General features: G+C 40.8%; 1 protein-coding gene across 2 annotated transcripts in view; it reads left to right on the forward strand.

Moving 5' to 3' along the window:
• Positions 1-12,700, forward strand: part of MCC (MCC regulator of WNT signaling pathway) — a 184,897-nt gene extending 172,197 nt beyond the window's left edge. For both annotated transcript variants that reach the window (XM_030467894.1, XM_030467896.1), the window contains 2 exons: positions 10,502-10,624; positions 11,611-12,700. In XM_030467894.1, coding sequence (XP_030323754.1) covers positions 10,502-10,624; positions 11,611-11,791 — 304 coding nt within the window. In that variant the 3' untranslated portion in view covers positions 11,792-12,700. The remainder of the gene's footprint in view (positions 1-10,501; positions 10,625-11,610) is intronic.
• Positions 12,701-21,526: the final 8,826 nt, after the last annotated feature.

Genomic DNA, 21,526 nt, shown 5'->3' on the forward strand with positions numbered 1-21,526 from the left:
CTATGTGGTAAACTTCATGAGAAAGATACTGTTTTTTTAGTTGCTTCAGTACTTGTTCCACCTTTTCTAAGAGATAGCTATCTAATACCTAATCTGGTTATTGTATTTTGAACCTGTCCAAAATGCCTCTAAAAATTCAGGCTGGGAAGGGTGTATTTTTCTTTTCTTATGTTTGTACTTTATTTAATGGTGAATGTGCCCTGAGGCAGCTGTGGCATTTCATTTCTGAAGTGCTTTTTTCATAGGTGCAACTTGTAGCTCGCCTAGGGACACTTAAGCTTGTAAGGCATTAAGTAAAAATGATCATTGCTGCTGCAGAATCAATATCTCATACCATTTGCTTAATAGTCTGGCAGTTGCTGAGTATTTGTTTTGCTTGATGCAAGAAAAAAAATTCTGTGGTTAAAATAATCATAACTGTCATTTGTGTGTGGGCAGATAAAACCCATCAACAAAGTAATTTGCATAAACACTGTATAGAGACACTGGCCTCCCCCACACCAATGGGGTCCTGGTGGGAGCACCTCCACTGGTGTTCTCTGTCTTCACTTAAGCTGCAGCTTTTTCCTGTTCCTGTTATTTGCTCCTGGATTTCAAGAAGATGGCCAGTGACTTTAGTGGGGGCTTGAGTATAGTCATGAAATGTGGCTTGCTGACAACAGAGAGAAAAAAACCCCTTTGCTTTATCTACTAGGCCTTAAGTTGATTAGCATGGATTTCCAGCCAGGGACACAGCAAGTACAGTTTGTCAAGCAGAAATGGGGAAGTAAAATAATCGGATTAAACTGTACATAAATTTTGGAGTGGAGACTCTCTGTGTAATGGAAATACAACTGTACTAAATGTGATTGCTACTGCCAGAGGGGCTCAAGCACAGTTCCTGTGAGCTGTGTGGACAGGGTATTTTTCTACCTAACCAGTGTGCCAGCCAAATCAGGCTGAATGCTTAGTCTCCTTATCCTGAAGTCTCCTCTCAGCAAGTCAGCAGAAGGTCTGTCTAGCACACTGGAAAAGCTTACTGTAACTTGTTTAGCTACAGCTATACTAAAAAATACCGACAGTTCTTAACTGCTCTCCTGGATAAATGGAGTCTTAGATATCACAATGAAATTTTTACCATCACAGATGCACAAAAATAGTTTTAAAAAAAACTGAAGTGCATTCTCCTCTCTGCAAGTGCTACAGTGCAGAATGATCTGAAGTGACTGTAGTATCTTCAGGAATAAAGTGGATTTAGCTCTTTGCTCTTACTACGTGCTTGTATGGGAAAACAGGTGCTGGCACTGTTTGTGGACCAGGAGTGATCTTGGTTCTTCCCCCTTGCAGCCTCCTCACTCACCAAAGAAATAGGACCAGAATTCAGAATAAAAATTATTTTTCCTAGTAACTGTGTTTGCTGGGGCAAAGGAGGGAGATGGGCAACAAGTGAATGGTGCACACTGAATCTGTGGTCAAGGGGCAAAATTCATATGCCAGTGTTTGGGAGTATTCCAATGTTGGCTGCAGTCAGTGCACACATCCAGCAGTCGGACCAACCTTTGGACCTGTCTCCAGACAGCAGACACTGTGCAGGGGACAGCAGCTGCAAGGATAGGGGCAAAATCCATTTGATTTTGAATATCTCTGTTTGTCAGAGAATGTCGTATTAACCAGCCACCCTGCTTGCTGCCTTCCTGCAGTCCCGTCCTCACGGAGACAAAAGCCTTGTCAGCTTTTCCCTCTGCTGCTTTCCCATTTTGTCCTGTTGCTGCAGAACTGTCAGGTTCTTCTCAGTTAATTGAAATATAGTGAAACAGAAATAAAGCAGCAGGACACAGTCATTCTTCAGATTTTAGTGTGGTTTGGAAGCATTTATTTGTGAAGTCTGCAAATGGGTTTGTAGCAGAACAGTCTCATCCATAGAAGTAGCCTATCTTCTGTCTGCAGGTGTGGATTTTCTTCTAAGTCTGGAATCCAGCACCGTGTTGTAAAGCTCCCAGAGTTCTCATTGGTAGAGCCCATCAGCAGAAATTCAGGACAGGAGCAATTCTTCATTTAATGTTTCACAACAATCAAGGTTTCCCATAGCAGTGTTCAGCATTAAAAGCCTTCTTATGTGCTTTCTGTAGAAATCACTTTTCCACACTACTATGCTAACTAGTAGAATTGTAAACTATCTGCAAGTTCCATATTGTAGAAGTTATATTTAGGTTAACAAATTTCTGGTACTGCAGACTAAGGCGCCTAATTTGAGACACATCCTGTTCCAGCCAAGCATAAGTACTTTTTACCAGGGTATTCAGCACTTTTATTTTCTCCTTTCTTCTTTCTTGATGGAATGTTTCAATGGACATGAAGGCACTTGAGGTTTTTTCTTGAATTTGACACATCCATAAACAACATCCATGTTGACTGGGAATGCTTTATTCTTGGCAGGACAAAAATGTATTCCCAGTAGACTCATGACCTGGCACTGATACCTTGATGAGTATACCAAGGGGCCCGTGCAAGGATCTTGTTGAATACCCTAAAGTCAGGCAGTATCTGAGAGAGACCTTAAAATGAAATCTTCCTGCTGGTGTGTTCTGCTATGTTGCAGCAGGGGAAAAAGGAGTTGTAGATGACTTGTATGAGTTCGTAACTTAGTAGGCACTTGCCAGGTTGTAAATGTGTTAAGAGATTGCAGGAAGGAGGCAGTAAGAAAAATTCCAGATAGGAAATGATCTAGCAGAATAATGAGAATGGTGATGCAGCTAGTGTTTTCTTATCTTCTACTAAATTTTTTAGTTGTTAAGAATGGCCAAGCAGGCAAGACTGAGACTTCTTCCTTTCCCCAGGCTTTCTTAGAAATGCTTTGAGGCTGTCGTCCTCCTGCAGTCTCTCCTTGCATTTCCAGTTGGAAATAGCTGTTTTGCCTATGTAGGGTTGTATTTTGTGTTTGTATTTAGAGAATCTTTTATAAGCATTAAAATATTTTGGCAGGAAGGATCTCACAATACAATGCAAGGACCATTGAATCAGACAGAAAACTTTGTAACTGGACTGACTGTTCTTCTGGGTCATCAGTTGGCACAAAATTTTGATCTCCGATGGTTATGCAGGGTTACATTAATTGTGTCTGTCTAGACATGTTTCAGTGTCTTGCTCACAAAAGTGTGACTTTCCATCTGGCAACACAACAAAAAAGCTATATATTTACCATGTCTGATGACTTTTGAACTCAAATGTGGTATGCCATGCAACTAATTGGAAGTTGCCATGGAGAGTGAAAAGAGTGGTAGTCAGTAGGCCTGGCAAATCGTACATTTTGCGTAGATTTATAGTTCTGCCTCTGCGGAATTGGAAACTGCAGACATTTCTAAGTAGGACATAGAAAACTGGCAGAGCTGGGTGGGGGGTCTGAGCCAAGTGCAGTAGGCATGATGCTGCCCTCCCTCCAGGCCTGTTCTCCACCTTGCTGCCTGCCTGTTGTTTCCAGGACCACACCTGGACAGTCTCTCCACTGCCAGTGGTCTAAGATGTGCCTGTGGTACTTTCTGTTTTTTGAGATCTGCTCTAAGCCTCTGAAATCCAGCAAATAAACAGTGCAGTCTTACCCCAGCAAAACATCATTTGAGGCACTCTGCATCTTGTCTGTGACCAACAAGAGCTGGTTTTGCTCTGGTGGCAGGCAGAACAGCACAGCATGGGTGTTCTAAAGCCCACTGGGGCCTGAGGAGGTGAGTCAATAAGAAACAAGGCAGTGAAGGCAGTGCTTTTAAGACTATTAAACAAATGCCGGTGCTGGCATTTGCCTAGCACTGTTTTGTTGTCTTTTAAAAAATTGTATAGTGTATTAGAGGTTTTCCTTAGCAGGCCAACACAAACCAGTGATGCTGGCATGCATTCAAATTGGCTTGGAGATTCTGCATGCCATCCTGATGTAAAAGGTTAGTTTAAACAGCTGATTGAGAGAGAATGCATCTGCATTCCTTTTAAGTGTCCAGCTGCTATCTCCTGAGAGGAGTCAAATGCCTGAAAAAAACAATCTTATGTCACCCCCGAAGATTGATAGGGGGGTGAGGGAAAATGCCAGGCTTAAAACAACAGGAGGATACTGAAAAAGGGTCTAGGAGTAATTAGGGGGGAAAGCGTGTGCCTGCCTCCCCTTCAAAGCGGGGACCATGCAGAAAGCTGGGGGCTGTGTCGCAGGTGCTTCTCCTCCCTCATGTTCCTTCAAGACCCCAGGTGCCTGGGGACTGGCCATGGGTGCCTGCACCCAGGGAACATGAAGCGTCCATCCCCCTGAGTCCAAAGGCCCCTGAGTTGTCTCTGCCCAGCTGTGGGTAAGGAAACCTTCTTACCTCCTGATCTGGAGGAGCTCAGTACTCCTCTTTTGCTGCAGATTTGGCAAGACCTGTGGGTGCTCTTGACCCCGGTGCAGAGGGGAGATACCTTGTGCTTTCACAAGAACTGGAGTTAGCTGGATACACTCCAAGCCAGGGGCAGAAAAAACCAGCTTTCTGCATACCAGGGAAGAGCAGTTCCTGTTTGCAGCACTGGGGAATTCTCAGCAAAGTGAGCAAGGGCAGGAAAATCTACCCAGGAAGACTTCTGGCATATGAAACCTGCACATGTGTGGAAAAGCCCAGGCAGTAAAGGAAAATGAAAGGTGTGCAAGACCTTGCTTACATTATTCTGGGCCAAATATGGTGTCAGTGAGCAGAGGCCAGATTGACAGACACAGTAGAAACGTGTACAATGTTAGATAGCTTCCTTTGCAGCCCTGGCAGAATTCCACACTCTCTGCAGCAGTAGCCTTGAAGCCAGGGAAAATGTCAGGCCCTGTCCGCTTGCCTTCCCACTCAAACCATCCTGTTAGTCTGAAACAAAAAGCCCTTGAAAACGTCTTAGCAGCTGCCCACTGAGTGTTTTGATGGTAAAAATACAAAACAAGGGTCTTTGTTACCAGCACATTAGGCATTTCACTGAAAATAGTGATTTTGGCAAATGTTGAAGTAGGCTGTAGGTCTCTAAATACACTTACCCTGAGCTTTGGAAGGAGTGCAGTCAGGGATTTTCCCAGCTGACTTCTTGAGTGCCCAGAAGCAGAGCTCTTATGTTGGAAGGAAGCCATGCCCTCGGATCATAAGATTGCTCCCTCTTCAGGAAGTAAGTGCTCATTTTCTCAGTACACATGAGATGCCATAGCTCCGTTTTCCACAGCTCCAGCAGCATCAGTATCCATCTGGAAGACAAACTGTTGGGAACAAAAGCTGTGCTGACTTCTGCCGTCCCGTTAGGTTGTGACTTCGGGACTGACAGAAATTGGGTTCCAAAAAACTGCTTCTCCTTCCCCCTTCCTGTCAAAATATGCACATTAAACTCTTGCTCAGAATTCATAATGGTGTCTATTACAGCCCTGGGACGTGTGCTTGTCTTGTAAGCCTCTGTACAAGTTTGCTGTTCATACTTTGGAAGACTGACTGGAGGAGGCCATGCCACAGCTATACAGCGATCCCTGCTGGGAGGATGTTTGTATGGTTGTCACATCAAATGCAGTTCCATCCTGGTTAGCAGCTTTGACATGTTTTCAGCCTGGGAAAATCCTGCACATGACTAGGAGTGTTGTTTTTAAATATTCTGTCTCATTAAGCCTGTAGTGGATGATTCTACATATCTTGCTGATTTATAATAGCAATCAGGAATGTGAAATGGTGCTAGAAATCCTGTGAAGACAGACAACTGTGTAATGCATTAAAGGAATACAGATAGCAACTCAGGATTCATTACCATCCCCTTTCACAGCTGAGCTAAGCAAGCAATCTTGGAGAGACACAAATAAGAATTATTTTGGTCCAAACTGAGGCACTTAGTGATAGAAATGGAGAGAAATGGGAAGAGTTAGCACTATGAGGCATGGGATTTTCACAAAAGGATAGAGCATTTTAGGGGCAGGAAGGAAGATCCAGGCAATTACAGGCCAGTCATCTTCACCCCCATCCCTGGAAAAATGATGGCGCAGCTTGTTCTGGGGGTCATCTCTAAGCACAGGGAAGAGAAGATGTTAGAGGAGTAGTCAGCATGGATTTACCAAGGGGAAATCACAGCTGACTAATCTGATGTTTTGGCTGAATGGGTAGATGCAGGGAGATCAGTGGATTTAGTCTAACTTGACTTAGCAAGGCTTTTGACACAGTCTCCCATAATATCCTCTTGAGCAAGCTCAGGAAATGTGGAATAGAAGAATGGACAGTGAGACTGGACACCCGAAGAGTGGTGATGAATGGTGCAGAGTCCAGCTGGAGACCTCTGACCAGTGGAGTCCTCCAGGGATCAGTGCTGGGTCCAGTCCTATTCAACATCTTTATCAATGACCTTGACAATGGGACAGTGTCTACTCAGCAAGTTTGCTGATGACACAAAACTGGGAGGAGTGGCTGACACCCCAGAAGGCTGTGCTGCCATTCAGAGGGACCTGGAGAGGCTGGAGAGTTGGGCAGGGAGAAATGTAATGAATTTTAACAAGTGCAAGTGTAGAGTCTTGCATCTGGGTAGGAACAACCCCAAATACCTGTATAGGTTGGGGACTGAACTGTTGGAGAGTAGTGAAGGGGAAAGGGACCTGGGGGTGCTGGTGGATGGACGGATGACCATGAGCCAACAATGTGCCCTTGTGGCCAAGAAGGCCAATGGCATCCTGGGGTGCATTAGAAGGGGGGTTAGTAGGATGAGAGAGGTTCTCCTCCCTCTCTACTCTGCCTTGGTGAGGCCACATCTAGAATATTGTGTCCAGTTCTGGGCCCCTCAGTTCCAGAAGGAACAGGAACTGCTTGAAAGAGTTCAGTGCAGAGTGACCAAGATGATGAAGGGAGTGGAACATCTCCCTTATGAGGAAAGGCTGAGGGAGCTGGGGCTCTTCAACTTGGAGAAGAGGAGAATGAGGATCAGCCTCGTTAATGTTTCTAAACATGTAAAGGGAGAGAGCCAGGAGGATTCTACAAGGATCTTCTCAATTATGTCCAATGACAGGACAAGAGGCAATGGATTTAAGTGTGAGCAGAGGAGGTTCCACGTGAACATGAGGAGAAATTTTTTACTGTGAGGGTGACAGAGCACAGGCTGCCCAGGGAGCCTGTGGAGTCTCCTTCCCTGGAGACATTCAGAGCCCACCTGGATGTGTTCCTGTGTGACCTGCTATGTGTGACCCTGCTCTGGCAGGGGGGTTGGACTCAATGATCTTTTGAGGTCCCTTCCAACCCCTCACTTTCTGTGATTCTGTGATTTGCTGGCTGGACAGTAAGCTCTAAAGTCTCTGAGGAAAACCTTTACATGTTTTTTGTGTGTAATAGTAATCAACCAAGTGTATTTGCATTTCCATTTCCCAGACTGAAACAAGGTATTTACTGTGCCTTCACTGTTGCTGCTATGTGTGCCTACTGAGGTTTTATTTATTCTGTGAATAAATAAAAATATTTATTCTTGAAATATTTAGTTAAGCGTGTTTGAAATGGGGTACATTACGTGTAAAAATAGATCCTTAACATAATTTTGTAAGATTTTGGGACATTTCAGCACATGCAGTGAAACCACCCATTGCTTTCCCTGAGATTAAGGTGGGAGTAGGCACTAGTTAGTGCTATTTCTACTGACTTCAAGGTATAAAAAAAACCCAGAAGAACTGTGTGTATCTTTTCAGCTCAGAGAATACGTGTTTTACTGGTATAAATGGGAATTTGAGGTATCTTTATATTTGATTACTCACTGTTACATACTTAGCAAGATGGTGAAGAACTAGCATCTGAAAGTTGTTTAACTAGTCCATAGAGTGCTTACCACTCCACTGGCTCTGCGGCAAGCAGAAATAAAAGAATGTTACAGGCCAGGTGTAAAGAAACACCACTTGATGTTTAGCTGAGTTTGGACTGAACATGACTGAAAGGTATGAGTTCCAAAACAGACAAAACATGATGGAGTAGTCTTATCAGGTAATAGGCACCCTGGCAACCAAACTTTACCATGCCTGACAAGTTCCTTCAAGTTTCCCACTGTGTTTCTTATACACACAGCTTTTGTTTCAGCAGGACTTCAGTTGCAGTAAACTGTGGTTCCCTGGGGTTCTCTCACGGGGGACTGTGTGAAGTGTTTTCACAGCTGTACCTTTTCTGGACCAAAATATTAAATCAGTCTTATGTGATTTTTTGTTTTCTCTCCCCATCCAAATACTGCAAATGTTTATTCCATTGGACATGCTGTTCACTCCAGGTTGCAGTGCTGGATGCAGTGCTGCTGAGTCTTCCCCAGAGCCTCTGGCTGTATCATACTTTGGAATGCAGATAAGCGACAAATTTACCGTATGCTCTTCTGTCATATTGGTAGTCCCACACACACTTTAGCTAGCAGGTCTTTTCTTATTTATCTTCTGTTGAAAGTAAAAACTGGATATTTTTTTGTTGGTGATGGTTGGTTGTTTTTTTGTTGCTGTTTTCTTTGCAGAACACAAGTTTTGTCCACAGACTGTACTGAGTCCTTCTGATGGTCTGACTGCTAGGAATGGGTATAAAATATAAAGTTTATATTTGGCATGGGTGGTAAGGAGCTTTTAACTGCTAGGGGTAAAATAAAAAAAGATTGTGTAATTTGAAAACTGAGAGATGTTGCTTCAGTGGAGGGATGCATAAAGAATACTGATGACTCTTCATCAATGAGGCCCCTGTTACGTCCTTTTTAATCTGGCCAGTAAGCCAGCGTCTGCAGTGTGTTGGCTAACTTGGAATATTTCCCCGGCTGGCTCTGTGAAAGCCCTTCTGTTGCTGGAGCCCAGCACCGCGAGCGCTGCTGCCTGTGCGGTCCTGGTCCCTCTCTGCTTGTGAAACGCTGCCGCTGCCGGGCCAGCCGCGGCACTGCGGGCTACTCAGACCGGTTCCGAGGAGCATCCCTCCCTCTGTAGCCTCTCCGTAACTGTGGAAGCTTTCACGAATTTTAGGGTATTCATTCCCGTCGGGCTTAGTGAGTTTATGTGGGAGCTACTGGTGACCGTGCCGTGGAGATTAAGTCTGATTTACGTCCACAGCACAAATGCAACTAAACACAGGAGGGAAGGGCAAGCAGCTGCAAAGCATGAGAAAACATCTCTTTCCATGCAAACCTACCAGGTTTAAGGTTCAACACTGCAAGATTTAACTTTGTCCCAGTTTAGCACAGCTCCATGTCATTCATGCCACGTTTTAAAATTTCCAAATGTGTTGGGTTTTTTTCCCTCTGGGGCATCTGTGCTATGAAGATAACTCACAGAGAAAAGTTTCTGGCTCTCCACATCGACACCCTTCCCACAAGAGGTGGGAGAGTCTGATGTCTAATAGGAGCTGTCTGTAGGCAGCCATTGGCTCTGGAGCAGGGTGTAGCCTGGAAAGAAGAACCTGCCTCACCCTCCATCCTTGCCTGTGCTGGGAAATGTGTTTTGAAGCCAGCTTGAACTCCAGGCTGTAATGCTTAGCCTTCCTCAGAATTTCTGCCTTGTTATTTCTTTCACTCATACAGAGAGTTGTAATATAAAAATATTATGAGGTACCTCAATTCCATTTTGGCACACTTCATGTAATTAGCTTTTGGTTCATGACTGGTAACCACGTATTAGCAACTGTGTTGTTATTCTAAACCTCACTACTGTGACTTTTCTGAAAGAAAAAGACTACCTCCAGAAGAAAATGCCTGTGCTCTCTCCTCTGTATTTTGTGAGCTTGCCCTTTTCTGTGTGTCTGCCCCTCTCTCATTCTTTTTCTGTTGTCCACTGCCACATGAACTGGACTTGCTGGCTCTTAAAAAAACCCTAGTGATCTACTGTAATACAAGCTGTAGTGTAAATTTCTCCAGTAAATTTAAGGCAATTAAAGAAATCAAATGGATTCCTCTGAGTGTGGTGAAACATAGGTTGCTCAGGGAAGTTATGGAAGCCTGAGGTGTTCAGTGTTCAAGGCCAGGTTGGTTGGGGTGAGATGATCTCTAAGGGCCCTTCCAACCCAAACCATTCCGTGAGTCTATGTTAGTAATTTCTTAGCAAAATCTGTTTAGTAAGTTGTTTTTAGTAACAATCCTGGTATGCTGGTTTTGATTAAAATTCCTGTGTGATAACAATGTTTGATTTCCCTTGGTAGTTTTCTTTAAAATCTTATTCAAGACATAGTAATTGGCATGTGCCAGATATTCTTAAATTTTTATTTCTGTATCTTTGTGATTATTTCTTAGTGTAATTCAGTACATACAAGGTCAACCTTTCCACAAGAAAGGGTTTGTATTCCTCTTTGTCTGCTGCATTTCTGAGCCTGTATTCTAAAATGGTGAGTGTTACATTGATCAATTTGTGGGAAAGTTTCATGTAAGAGCTACATCCTGTGTTACTCGAGAAGTAGGAAGGAAAGGAAAGTAGGAAGGAAAATATTTTCAGCCTGTCAACTCAGCACAAGATTACCATTCATTCACTTACAAGCTGAAGTGTTATTTCTGTTTTGAAAATATTTTTTTCCCTTTTTTTTTGCTGACCCAGGGAGAAGAAACTGAAAGCTAGAGTGCAAGAATTAGTGAGTGCTTTGGAAAGACTCACAAAAAGCAGTGAAATCAGACATCAGCAGTCTGCAGAATTTGTTAATGACCTTAAAAGGGCAAACAGGTAAAGGATCTACCAACAGGTGGATGCATTACTTTGTTGTTGTTGTTGTTGTTGTTTTGCATTCTGCTAATGCACTGTAATCCTCTCCCTACCTTAATGAGCAGTTTGGGGATCCACATATTCACACAAGTCTACTCCTTAAGGTTATAGTTAAGAGATAGGGGAGGTATATGTCTCCCATGTAGGACACTGGAATCCAACTACATAGCCTAAGAACATTTTGGGAAATAACTGAATTACTAGTAAATACATTATTATTATTATTAAAATAAAATAAAACCTGTGTTTATGAATATGTTCCTTTGTTTAAAATTGCTCCCTTTTCTTTGGCTCCAGCCTCCAGTAATAAACTGGCTTTGATAATCACACTTAAATGTTATTGCCCACTCCGTAGAGTTTACTTGCACTGTGTCTGCATGGCCTGTAGCTGCCCTTCCTAGAAGAAGCCTAATACTCACAATGTAGTTTTCATTTTGAAACTCTATTTGAAAGCCCTTGTGTTGAGGAGCAGTACCCATCTCAAGCTTTCAGACTGAATTAAGGTGGAGTCACAGAAAGTATGTAGCAGCTGACAAAGTAGCACAATATACCATGCTCTGTATATAACTGTTCGGGGGTTTTTTTAATGGAAAATGCAGAGTCAGTGCCAGGCTTTGTAAGAAGTTTCTGGCCAAGCAAAGGTTTTGCAAAGCATTACATGTTAAATGTTGTGGTATTCTGACTCACAAAGAGTGATCGAGGTGGCAGCAGCAGCAGCCTCTGGCTTTAAGATGTTTTCAGAAACCAGTTTACTTTAGTACTGAGCTGGGTTTGGACCAATAAGTTTTGGATCTAAGGCATTTTAAAGCACTAGTAAGTTTTAGGAAGACTGCAATAACCAAACTTTGGAGTTCTCCAAAGGTGGGGGCTTGGGGTGGATTTTTTTATAGCTCTTGCCTTGACCAAGACTTTTTGAATGACCTTACATTGCCTTGTATTTCTAATAGCAACTTGGTAGCAGCTTATGAAAAAGCAAAGAAAAAGCATCAAAATAAGCTGAAGAAACTGGAATCACAAATGATGGCCATGGTGGAAAGACATGATACGCAAGTAAGGATGCTCAAACAAAGAATAGCTTTACTGGAAGAAGAGAATTCTAGACCACACACCAATGAAACTTCACTTTAAATGCATCTCGTTTGAAGATAATTTGTGCCATTACAAATGTTTTTCTTTTGAAGGCTGACATAGGTAGCTTCAAACACTAAAAGTTCTGTCAATACTGACATGCTTAAGCACCTTCTCTGGGATACCAGAGAGGTAGCATGGGGATAATATAAGTGGGGATAATGTAAGTGTTAATCTTAAGGACTGTTTCATAATGTAAAATGGCAGTGCCTGAATTATCATACTATAATTATGTACATTGTTGTTGTCATTATGTCTTTACTCATACAGCTTCTTTTCCATTTTGTGTATGTCCCATGGGTGAACAGTGTCACAAAACAAAATAATTCATGTTAAGAGGATTTAATTTTGGCATTTTTGGGGATAATTTCAGTGTTTTCCCATACCCTGAGCTCCCTTTGCACACAACACCCCATATTGTACCCTCAAGTCTTGCTGCTGTGGTTAAATCCAACTACAGAGGCACCTGCAGTGGGCTGATGATGGGCTCACTTGATTTTTTACACCATACTTGTAGTACTGTCCCTCACAGTGTGGATTGGGTAGGAAAACTATTGATTTGGAAGAAAGTCAAAAAATCCTTGTTGCATCTCTGAAAACTATGATAATGGGGTATTTCCTACATTTTGTAAGACGCGTAAAGGTTGTGAGTTTCACCATGCCAGATACAGTCTGTGACAGGGTTGGGTAAGAACCACAGAATCACAGAAAGTTAGGGGTTGGAAGGGACCTCGGAAGATCACTGAGTCAGAACAGAGTCACCTACAGGAGGTCACACAGGAACATGTCCAGGGGGGCTCTGAATGTCTCCAGGAAAGGAGACTCCTGGGGAGTCAGCACCCCTGGGCAGCCTGTGCCAGTGCTCTGTCACCTTCACAGTAAAAAAATTCTTCCGTGTATTTGTATGGAACTGCCTATGCTCCATTTTGTAACCATTGCCCCTTGTCCTGTTTTCAGTCACCCCTGAGAAAAGCTTGACTCTGTCCTCCTGGCACTCACCCCTTACATATTTATAAACATTAATGAGGTCACCCCTCATTCTCCTCCAAGCTGAGAAGACCCAGCTCCCTCAGCCTTTCCTCATACAGGAGATGTTCCACTCCCTTCATCATCTTGGTATTAGAAGTTACAGGAGACCTCCTGGCATTTTATATTGCATGGTGTTAGAATTATTTTGTGTAACAGTTGGGTTTTTCTTGTTTCAACTCGAGGTTTTCTTTAAGAAGTTGGGCTGGTTTTTTGTAAATAGTGCTATTACACCTTTCTGTGATCAAGAGGTAGAATGTCTTCTTTTTATACGTGTTTTGACCAAAAAAAGGTACTTGTTAGGAACGTACCTAATATTTAATATCGAATACATAGGCCCAAATATTTAAACATGTAGGTGTATGGACGAATGAACATCAACAAATGGAATGTGAATGGTGAAGTCTTTGTGCAACTTCTTAGGTTAGTTTTTGTTGTTGCTAACATTCTATTCTTTTGCTTAAGTCACATCATATTTTACTGCATTATTAAACTGGCTGAATTGAAAATGTTGTCCTATTCAGATAGTGAACAATATGCAAAGCATCATGATTAGGTTGACTTCTCTAGGGAGCAAAATACAGTTATCTCTTGTAGCACCTGTTTCATTCAGAATGTTTTTGACTGAGTACCTAAAATAGATTCCCTGTTTGTTTAGACATGCCAAACTTAGGTCCATTAACTTTGTTGGCCTGTTACTGTGTTACACTTCTTTGTATACTTTTCAGGCTTTGTTTGCGTGAATCTGATTGCAGGAGTTGTCTGCTATTTTTGCTTTACATGTTGAATTGCACCTGAAGTTGTATTTGTGTACTCAGAATGTTATTAACTTCTCTCATTTATTTTTCTGATTTCTAGTACTACGTAGATATGTGTAGAGGACTTGAACTGTTGCTGTCTACTATGAGGTTAGGCCAGACAGGCACAACAGTTGTGGGAATTTGTATTCAGAATACGGCAACATTGTGTCCTGGTTACATTTGAAACAGATGCCATGAACACCAACTGCTATTACTGTAGCTGCTGCTTTTCTTAGGGTCTTTTCCCTAGTTTTCTAGAGTCTGATACATCAGCTACAGAGCCAACATGGTATATGATTCACTGTAGCAGCAAGTCAAAACAATGCAGATTTCTAAAGTTGTAGGTAGTGATGGTCTGAGTTTTGGTTTGATCAGTCCTCTGTCTCATGATAATTACACTTCTTAATTTGTAATGCAAACCAGTCTGTTGAGGAGCAGGCACACTGATTTATTACTGGCTTTTTAATGGCGTTGGTAAGTACCTATCTGTGGCATTTCCCTTTTGTGGACATCAAGTGTCTCATCAAAAGGAATGTGGGGTTTTGCCATGAGCTTCAGCGGTAGCTATCATCCTTCTTTCTGAAGAAACATAAGGAAAATTACACAGTGTACTCTGGCAAACACACAATCAGTTTTTAATTCTTGCACCTAAAACACAACTTCAGGTCATCACAGGCTGGCTGTGTGAAATACTGTCACTTCAGGTGACTAGAAACCACTGCTGCACCGGATTTCCTCTTAGGCTCAATTATCTGTTTCTTGGTATCTAGAGAGACCTAAACAGAATACAAAGCAGCATAAGGCATTGGCACTGAAAGTGTCTTCAAAGGAAAGATACAGAGTAAGAAAGCGTAAGTTGTGCCTGGGTTTAAAGGCATAAAAAGCTGCTGCCTCGCTCAGTGCCTCTTTCAGGCATAAGTATTTGCTGATTCTGCAGACATTGAACATTGTTTTACTGCATTTACTGCAGATCTTTCCTGACAACTGTGCTCAAAATGTTTTAGAATCAGTAAATGTAAGGCACTTACCCTTTCTTCCCATACTTATGGGTGGGAAAGCAAGACTGTTACTATTGACAGCCTCAGCAGTACTTAGAGTTTGCCAGATCACCAGTTGTGCCTTGCCTAAGCAAGGAGCTCTTGCTTAATTTCTTGGCATAATGTAAAAAAAGAAGGGTTTCCCCCACGTGGAAGCAGTGAAAGGTGTACTGGTGTTGTGAAAACTGTTTAATATTAACAGTTAGCTGCAGTTCCTATGTACCTGTTAAAAAATGGCACCAACCCTGAGAATAAATGCCTAAAAACTTCATGCAGCTCTGAAATACCAGCACACCCAGCCTGTAGATGAGTGTGCAGATCACCCAGAGTCACAGCAACCGAACTCATTCATGACTTTCTGCAGAAAAAATACATTTGCAGAGCAGGGAAAATAGGTAGTTCTTGCCAACAGAACCTGTTGTTCACTCATTCATTATCAAAGGGTGGTTTGTTGGGTTTTTTTGTTTGTTTTGGTTTTTTGTTTTGTTTGTTTTTTTGTATTATTATTTTCTAAGTCAATAGAGTGCATGAAACTTTGTATTTCACAGTGTGTTTAGAAAAAAAGTACTGGTTTTCTAATGAAACGTATAAATCTTCACCAGCTTGAATGTACTGTTTGTTAGCTATTGCGAAGCACATGTCACTAAGGCTGCATTGTCAGTATTGTTCTATTGGTTTTATTAGGATTTTCTCCTCCTTTAGTACTGTACCATACATTGTAATTTTAGAAAACCTTTCATCTTACTAAATTAGCTTTAAATGTGTTGCTGCTTTTTAGTTCCTTAGCCGCTGTAAAATAGCTATTTTGTGTTTATTTGATATAGAATTGTAAAAACTGCATTTATTTATACAGAGACATTTATAATACTTATTTTACAAATGTTCTTATATTCTGAATAAATTTCTAATGCTTTTTCTTTGTCTTGGGGTTGCTTTAAACACCTTCTCTTATTGTTGAATGGTTCTCCTTAAAAGTATCACAGAGACCTCTTCCAAGACAAGTTCTTGAGAGAGGAGGGGTAACAGTGTCAGGAAACCTCCCACAACAGGGTCATGAAAAGTTGATTGGAACTCATAGAAGACCCAATCAAGGGGTTTAGCTGAGCTCCAGAACATTAGTACTTAACCCAAATCCTCTACAGCTTCAGTTAACAATTTATGGGGATGGAAAAGGTACATAAGAAACCTTTTCCACACATCCAGTTCCATTAATAACCAAGCTATATGGACACCCCACTCCCCCACCCCCCCTCCCAAGAAAAATCACTGTTTCATAAATACTTTAAAAGCACTGACTGAAGTTCACATACTTCCTTTCTCCAGTACATGTAGTTTTTGTTTGGGGGTTGCTTTTTGTGTGGGTTTGTTTTGTTTTGGTTTTGGTTTTTTGTTTGTTTGTTCAGGTTTTTTGCTTTCCATTGTGTTTAAAGTGAGCTTCTTGTCCACCTTTACAACTGACTTTAAAAAAATAATCATCAGTGCTGCTGACTGGCTTAAGGCAACATTCTACAGTGCTGCAAGGAACAGCGGTTCAGGCATTTTTCACACCGATCAGCAATGCTTACATTCATACTCCGTACTTCAGTGAGTTTTATGCATAAAGTAATTTAATTTTACAGAGAAAAATTACAGTATAGAAGAAAATGTCAGTTCAGTCATAGCCTCTTGAATAGTGTGCTTCAGTTTCTGAATCAGTGAACGAAAAATTACAATCATCAGTACAACAGATGTTACAGGTAGTTACAGATTTTATTTACTAAAACTGAAGAGCTTACTAATGCAAACTTTGCAAACTTTTCTTCAAGATAATAAATGGAAATTGAAAAAAATATAAAAATCTGTGTCTTTACATGTTTTAACCCCATTTGCTGTACATAATTTCTACTTAATTAGCACTGATATGCCACTTACATACCAGTGAGGAAAACAGATCAAGCTCTTGAGCTTTAAACAAAGAGAAGGAAGACATTACTCTTCATGCATGAGCCATATAATAAAACACTGGCTCCCTATTTTCTGCAAGGCATGCAGTGCTGCACAGAAACCCATTACCTTTGGGCAGCAATACCTGAGCAAACCTGGATCCCGGAACATGCATGGCAATCTACCATTATGCCAAAATTAGTGAACAAGACCCCACTTCTTGTGGAGACTGTTTTGCTTTTCAATGTTAAAGTGTCTTGCAAACCCAGCTAAATGGCTCTTTAGGGCTGAAGTACAGCTTGCATGTACTGCAGTGCCATGCAGACAATAGTAAAGTTACTTAAGGATCCTGTCTTAATTGTGGACTTGAGAAGTATTTGCTGAGAATTCTTAAACCAAGCAGTTTTGCATACTTTTTCTGCATAACAGAATGTACCAAAGCAGTAAGATACAAATGGATTATCTCCTTAGTTCAGTAATTTTGCTCAAACATGCTTTAAAAAATTTGCAAAGTACTTTTTATCCTCACAGTGGGAAGCATGTTGTAGACAACTGAGTTTACAGGATCAATATTCTTAAACTACAAATGCCTCGTTTTAGAATTATTAATGCTTCATGAGATGTAAAGGCAATGAACCATAACCCAAAATGGAGACTAGAAGCTAGTTTTTCTGATCAATACAAATGTTTAACAGTGACAAAATACTGAGCTTGTTTTCAGTAAATTTCAACGTGGATCTATTCAAATTTTAATATGCTGTACCCTGTGAAATTTTGGTAATGACCCAGAAACAAGTTTTCTTTTTTCTCCTTCAAATATTGAAGGATGAACTGAAAACACTTAGATTCATTCCTAGAATTATCACAGAGCTGAGAACAACTACAAGGGTTTCTGTAGAGCTGAATCTATACAGTAAGTCAACCCTAGCTTAACCTAGTATTTTCATGAAAAGACAAGTTAAACCCCGAACATTTGATTTCAGTGTATTACTACTAATCCAGAACACTTCCCCGTGTATGATCTCGAATATGGCCAATTTACTTGCTACATATACTGTCTTCCTTGTAAATTCAGAATCTACTTCAGTGAAATGCACACAAGGCACAAATCCCACTGCATCTGCCAGTGCTTATGTACAGAGTTAAGAACAGTGCAAATACTAGCATTTATGCCTACTTTTATTCTTGAACTACACTATTGCTACAGCTGCATAAGAACAAAAACTTGTTTTGCAAGAGTAGTTACTTTTCCAAGCCTACTTTACTGTAAAAGCACCTTCAGTTTGTTTGTAGAAATCTACCGTATCTTGAATAATTTTGGTTGCTTCAAAAGCTGAAATACTGTAATAACAAAAAACATCCGAAATTATGAAGTCATGTATAAGCACCAGATTATTTAATATTTACAATGCAAGACTTAATTTCTGTAAATAAATGGATTTTAAATCACAGGAGAGGCTGCTTTACCAGTTCTAAATAATTTTGAGCTTCCAAACACATTCAGACTATAACCTCCTAGTTTAAAAGATGAAGGCACCTTACTTTACCTCTAAAAAATCTCTTGATGCTCAGAATATATAAAAAATGGGAAGTTTAGGATTAAACAGCCCACTGACCCAACAACTGGGCAACCAGTCACCCGTGGAAGAACAGGGCCATCTTGCACCACAGGATGTTAGAGCTTGGATTTTTAATGTAGACTCTTGCTCTTCACACCAGAATGAGTGTGGCTACACACTGCAAAACAACAAAAGCAACTTCACTACAATAAGTAAAAGCTGGGGGGAAAAATTTACCTGAAATAACAATCTGAGAGCAAGTCTGTTAAGGAATAGTCAGTCCCAAAGCCTGCCTTGTCTTTAAAAAGAAATTACATTTATAATAGCCAGATAGGTGAAGGTAAATATTGCAAGTTTTGTTCACCAATCACCAAATTAAATGAGGATGGTTGGAGCACAGCACAGAAGAACTAGGCTCAGATTTTTATTAGAAACCATCTATGCAAGTTGGTCTGAAGAATTTACATTGTGTTAAAAAAATACCTTGATTGTTCAATAAATAAAGCTATTTCCCCTCTTCCCAGTACTACTTCAAGACTTACATGGCACAGCTACTTTCAAATGTATGCATGTACATCAAGGAGTTGAAGTTAATAGCATTTCAGCACAGAATATAACTCATTCAATTAGGCAAATCACTCCAGTCTGAGTTAAAAGTTTAGAGGAGGAGAAAGGAGATAAAGGAGAGATGCTGAACATCTCACAATGAAGCAGGTAGTTTATGGAGTACTGAAAACTGCAAACTAGTATTAGACTTCCAGCATTCACACATTAGTTTAACCTTTTTGTTAAACATTTCTTTATTCTGTAAGTTCTTCAATTTTAAGAACATCAAATGACTGTTCATAACCTGCGTAACCCCTTGCAGGCAGGCATTCTCAAACTGAGTAATATTTGTTTTTCAAGTATCTTTACAACAGCTCTCATGTCTAACATGCAGTTACTTGTTTCTGTGTGTCTAGCTTCCTTAAATTAAGAACTCATTAAACTAAATTATCGCTTCACTGGTTTACAGAAGATAACGTAAACAGTACCTCTAAACTTCAATATATACTTAATTATAAAAGTATGGTGAAAAAAACCCATGATCAATAGTAAGCAATTCAAAATGTTCACAGTGCAGGGCATGATGGAAGCCATAAGGTAGATCACATGCCACCACACTTATATCGTTTTAGAAACTACTGAGGAAGCAGGAAGCAATGCTACTACAAAACAGTACCCTTATACAAAGAAGTTATTGCATATTTATCACATTTCTTTGCAACTCACATTAAGGCTAGATTTACTAAAATCATCATATACGTGTAAGCCCAAATTAGGGTTGCTTAATAAAGCAACCAATTTCTCTTACACTCAAACAGCCTTTCACTAAGAAAAAAATTGACTGAGGGACTACACGAGGCAGCCAGCATATCCTATTCATAGGACACACTTGCTTCACTCTACACGTTTCCTTTGCCTGGGACATGACTTCTTCACCAACAGCTGACAGAAGCTCCAAGTTCACTCTTCCATCAGCACCCCTCTCATGTCTCAGAGCAACAGATGAAATAAAACTTAACTCTTCAGAGAAAGATTTCCACAGCCTGATATTTAATCATTCCTTAAGAGAGTTTTGTGAACTCCAGAAGCAGTAGCAGCCTCAGGGTATGAACACAAATTTCTGCCTCACTCTGAGTAAAGGCACTTTTGCTGGGAAATCGCCTACTTGCACTAAAGAACTAAAGAAAAGTTTTCACCTGAAGCTGAATAACAACATTCTCCAGCATTATAACACCTTCTCAATTACTGCTCTTCGCCATTTACTGCTTTGAGCAGTCTTTGGATAGCTTTTTTTTTTTGCTTTTTTTTAAAAAAAAAAAAAAAAGAAAAAAACCAAAACACCTAACAAACAACAAAACAGAGACAAAGCTAGACTGAACTATTTCATGATTTGGTTTTGAAAGACAAGGCCCTCAGGACTCATCCTCCTACAGGAGGGAACACTGCAGTCTATTTTGCCTGTTGACTGATAAAGACATCCTGCATTTCTATGACCAGGAGTATTACAGCATCAGAGTCCCAGATTATCTGGTGCCAGGCAGGTAAAAAAAACCAACAGATAGTTCTAAGGCTAATTCTGAGGAAAAGCAGTGGGTAACAGATCAGGTAGGGCTGATGAAGTAGGGCTGTTGAAGGAAGACTAGGATTTTAGTTTTGGATGACACAAGTTGCATGAAGACTCAGTGCCTGAGCATACACGCTCATATGAAAAGGGCATAGTTCATTCAGCCTATGAAGTTATCTTTTTTTTACAGAAAAGTCCACTTCTATGTCTGGGACAACATGCTTGCTACCACATGTTGCTGTGACAAATTATTTCAGTGTACTTTTCTGAACTGGGAAGCACATGTTCAAAACCCCTTTACCTGAATCATGAAGGTGATTTAACCGTTTGTCATTGCAACTCTTGGTGTTTGTTTCTCTCCCCCCACTCCCCATCTTTGATATTTTCACTAAGAAAGCATAGCTGAAAATAACCAAGGCTACCTCATTTAAATGATAACTGCAAGTGCAATTCAGTACTACTGGATATATACAGAGCATACACCACACAAGATCTGAGGACAACAGCACAGAAGACAGTACTGGACACCCTTAGAACAGTTATTGCAAGTTTGCTTATGCCACCGAGTGTCACACGACTCTATTATCCATCCACCTGCCTTCCTCCTCAGCAAGATCTACAAAGGTTTATTTACATCCAGGATAAATTCTACACAAGTGACCTCTCACTAAGTTCAAACTCTTCTTTTTTGAAAGCAGCTGCAACTGGGATAACACAAAACTTTTCAACTTCTTCTTACCCAGATGGGGACAGTGTGTTAGAGCTGAAGCTAAACACCTTGAATGGCTAATTTCTACCCAGTTTGTGAATCCTTTCTGAAGACAGAGGCAAAGAGGTATATATTTGACTCCAAGTACTTCTACTGATCACCAGCCAACAGAAACCAGAAGTGTGAAGGAAGGAAGGTATTCTGGGCAAGCAACCAGGACAGCAGAAGGATGACAGACTGAGGCTAGCTTTGAAATGTGCAACTTGGTTTCAAAATAACTAGGACGGTGGAGTCCTGTCAGAATCAGTTTCACTGCCACTGATATTGCAATGTTCTATAAGATAATGGCTAACAAGTCCAATAATTTATATCAGAGGAGTTAAAGTTTAGCTACCTAAAAAACTCTCCAACAGTTCAAAAAGTCAATGACATTCTATAAAACACACAGCAAGTTAAAAATACAAAACAAACAAACCAAACCAAAAAACAACAAGAAAAAAAACAACACAAAGAATGCCCTCTAATGCGCAGCTAGGAACAAGTGAACTGAACACTGGAAAAGTACTTTTTG

This window comes from Calypte anna, chromosome Z, assembly GCF_003957555.1.
Source record: "Calypte anna isolate BGI_N300 chromosome Z, bCalAnn1_v1.p, whole genome shotgun sequence".
NCBI lineage: Eukaryota > Metazoa > Chordata > Aves > Apodiformes > Trochilidae > Calypte > Calypte anna.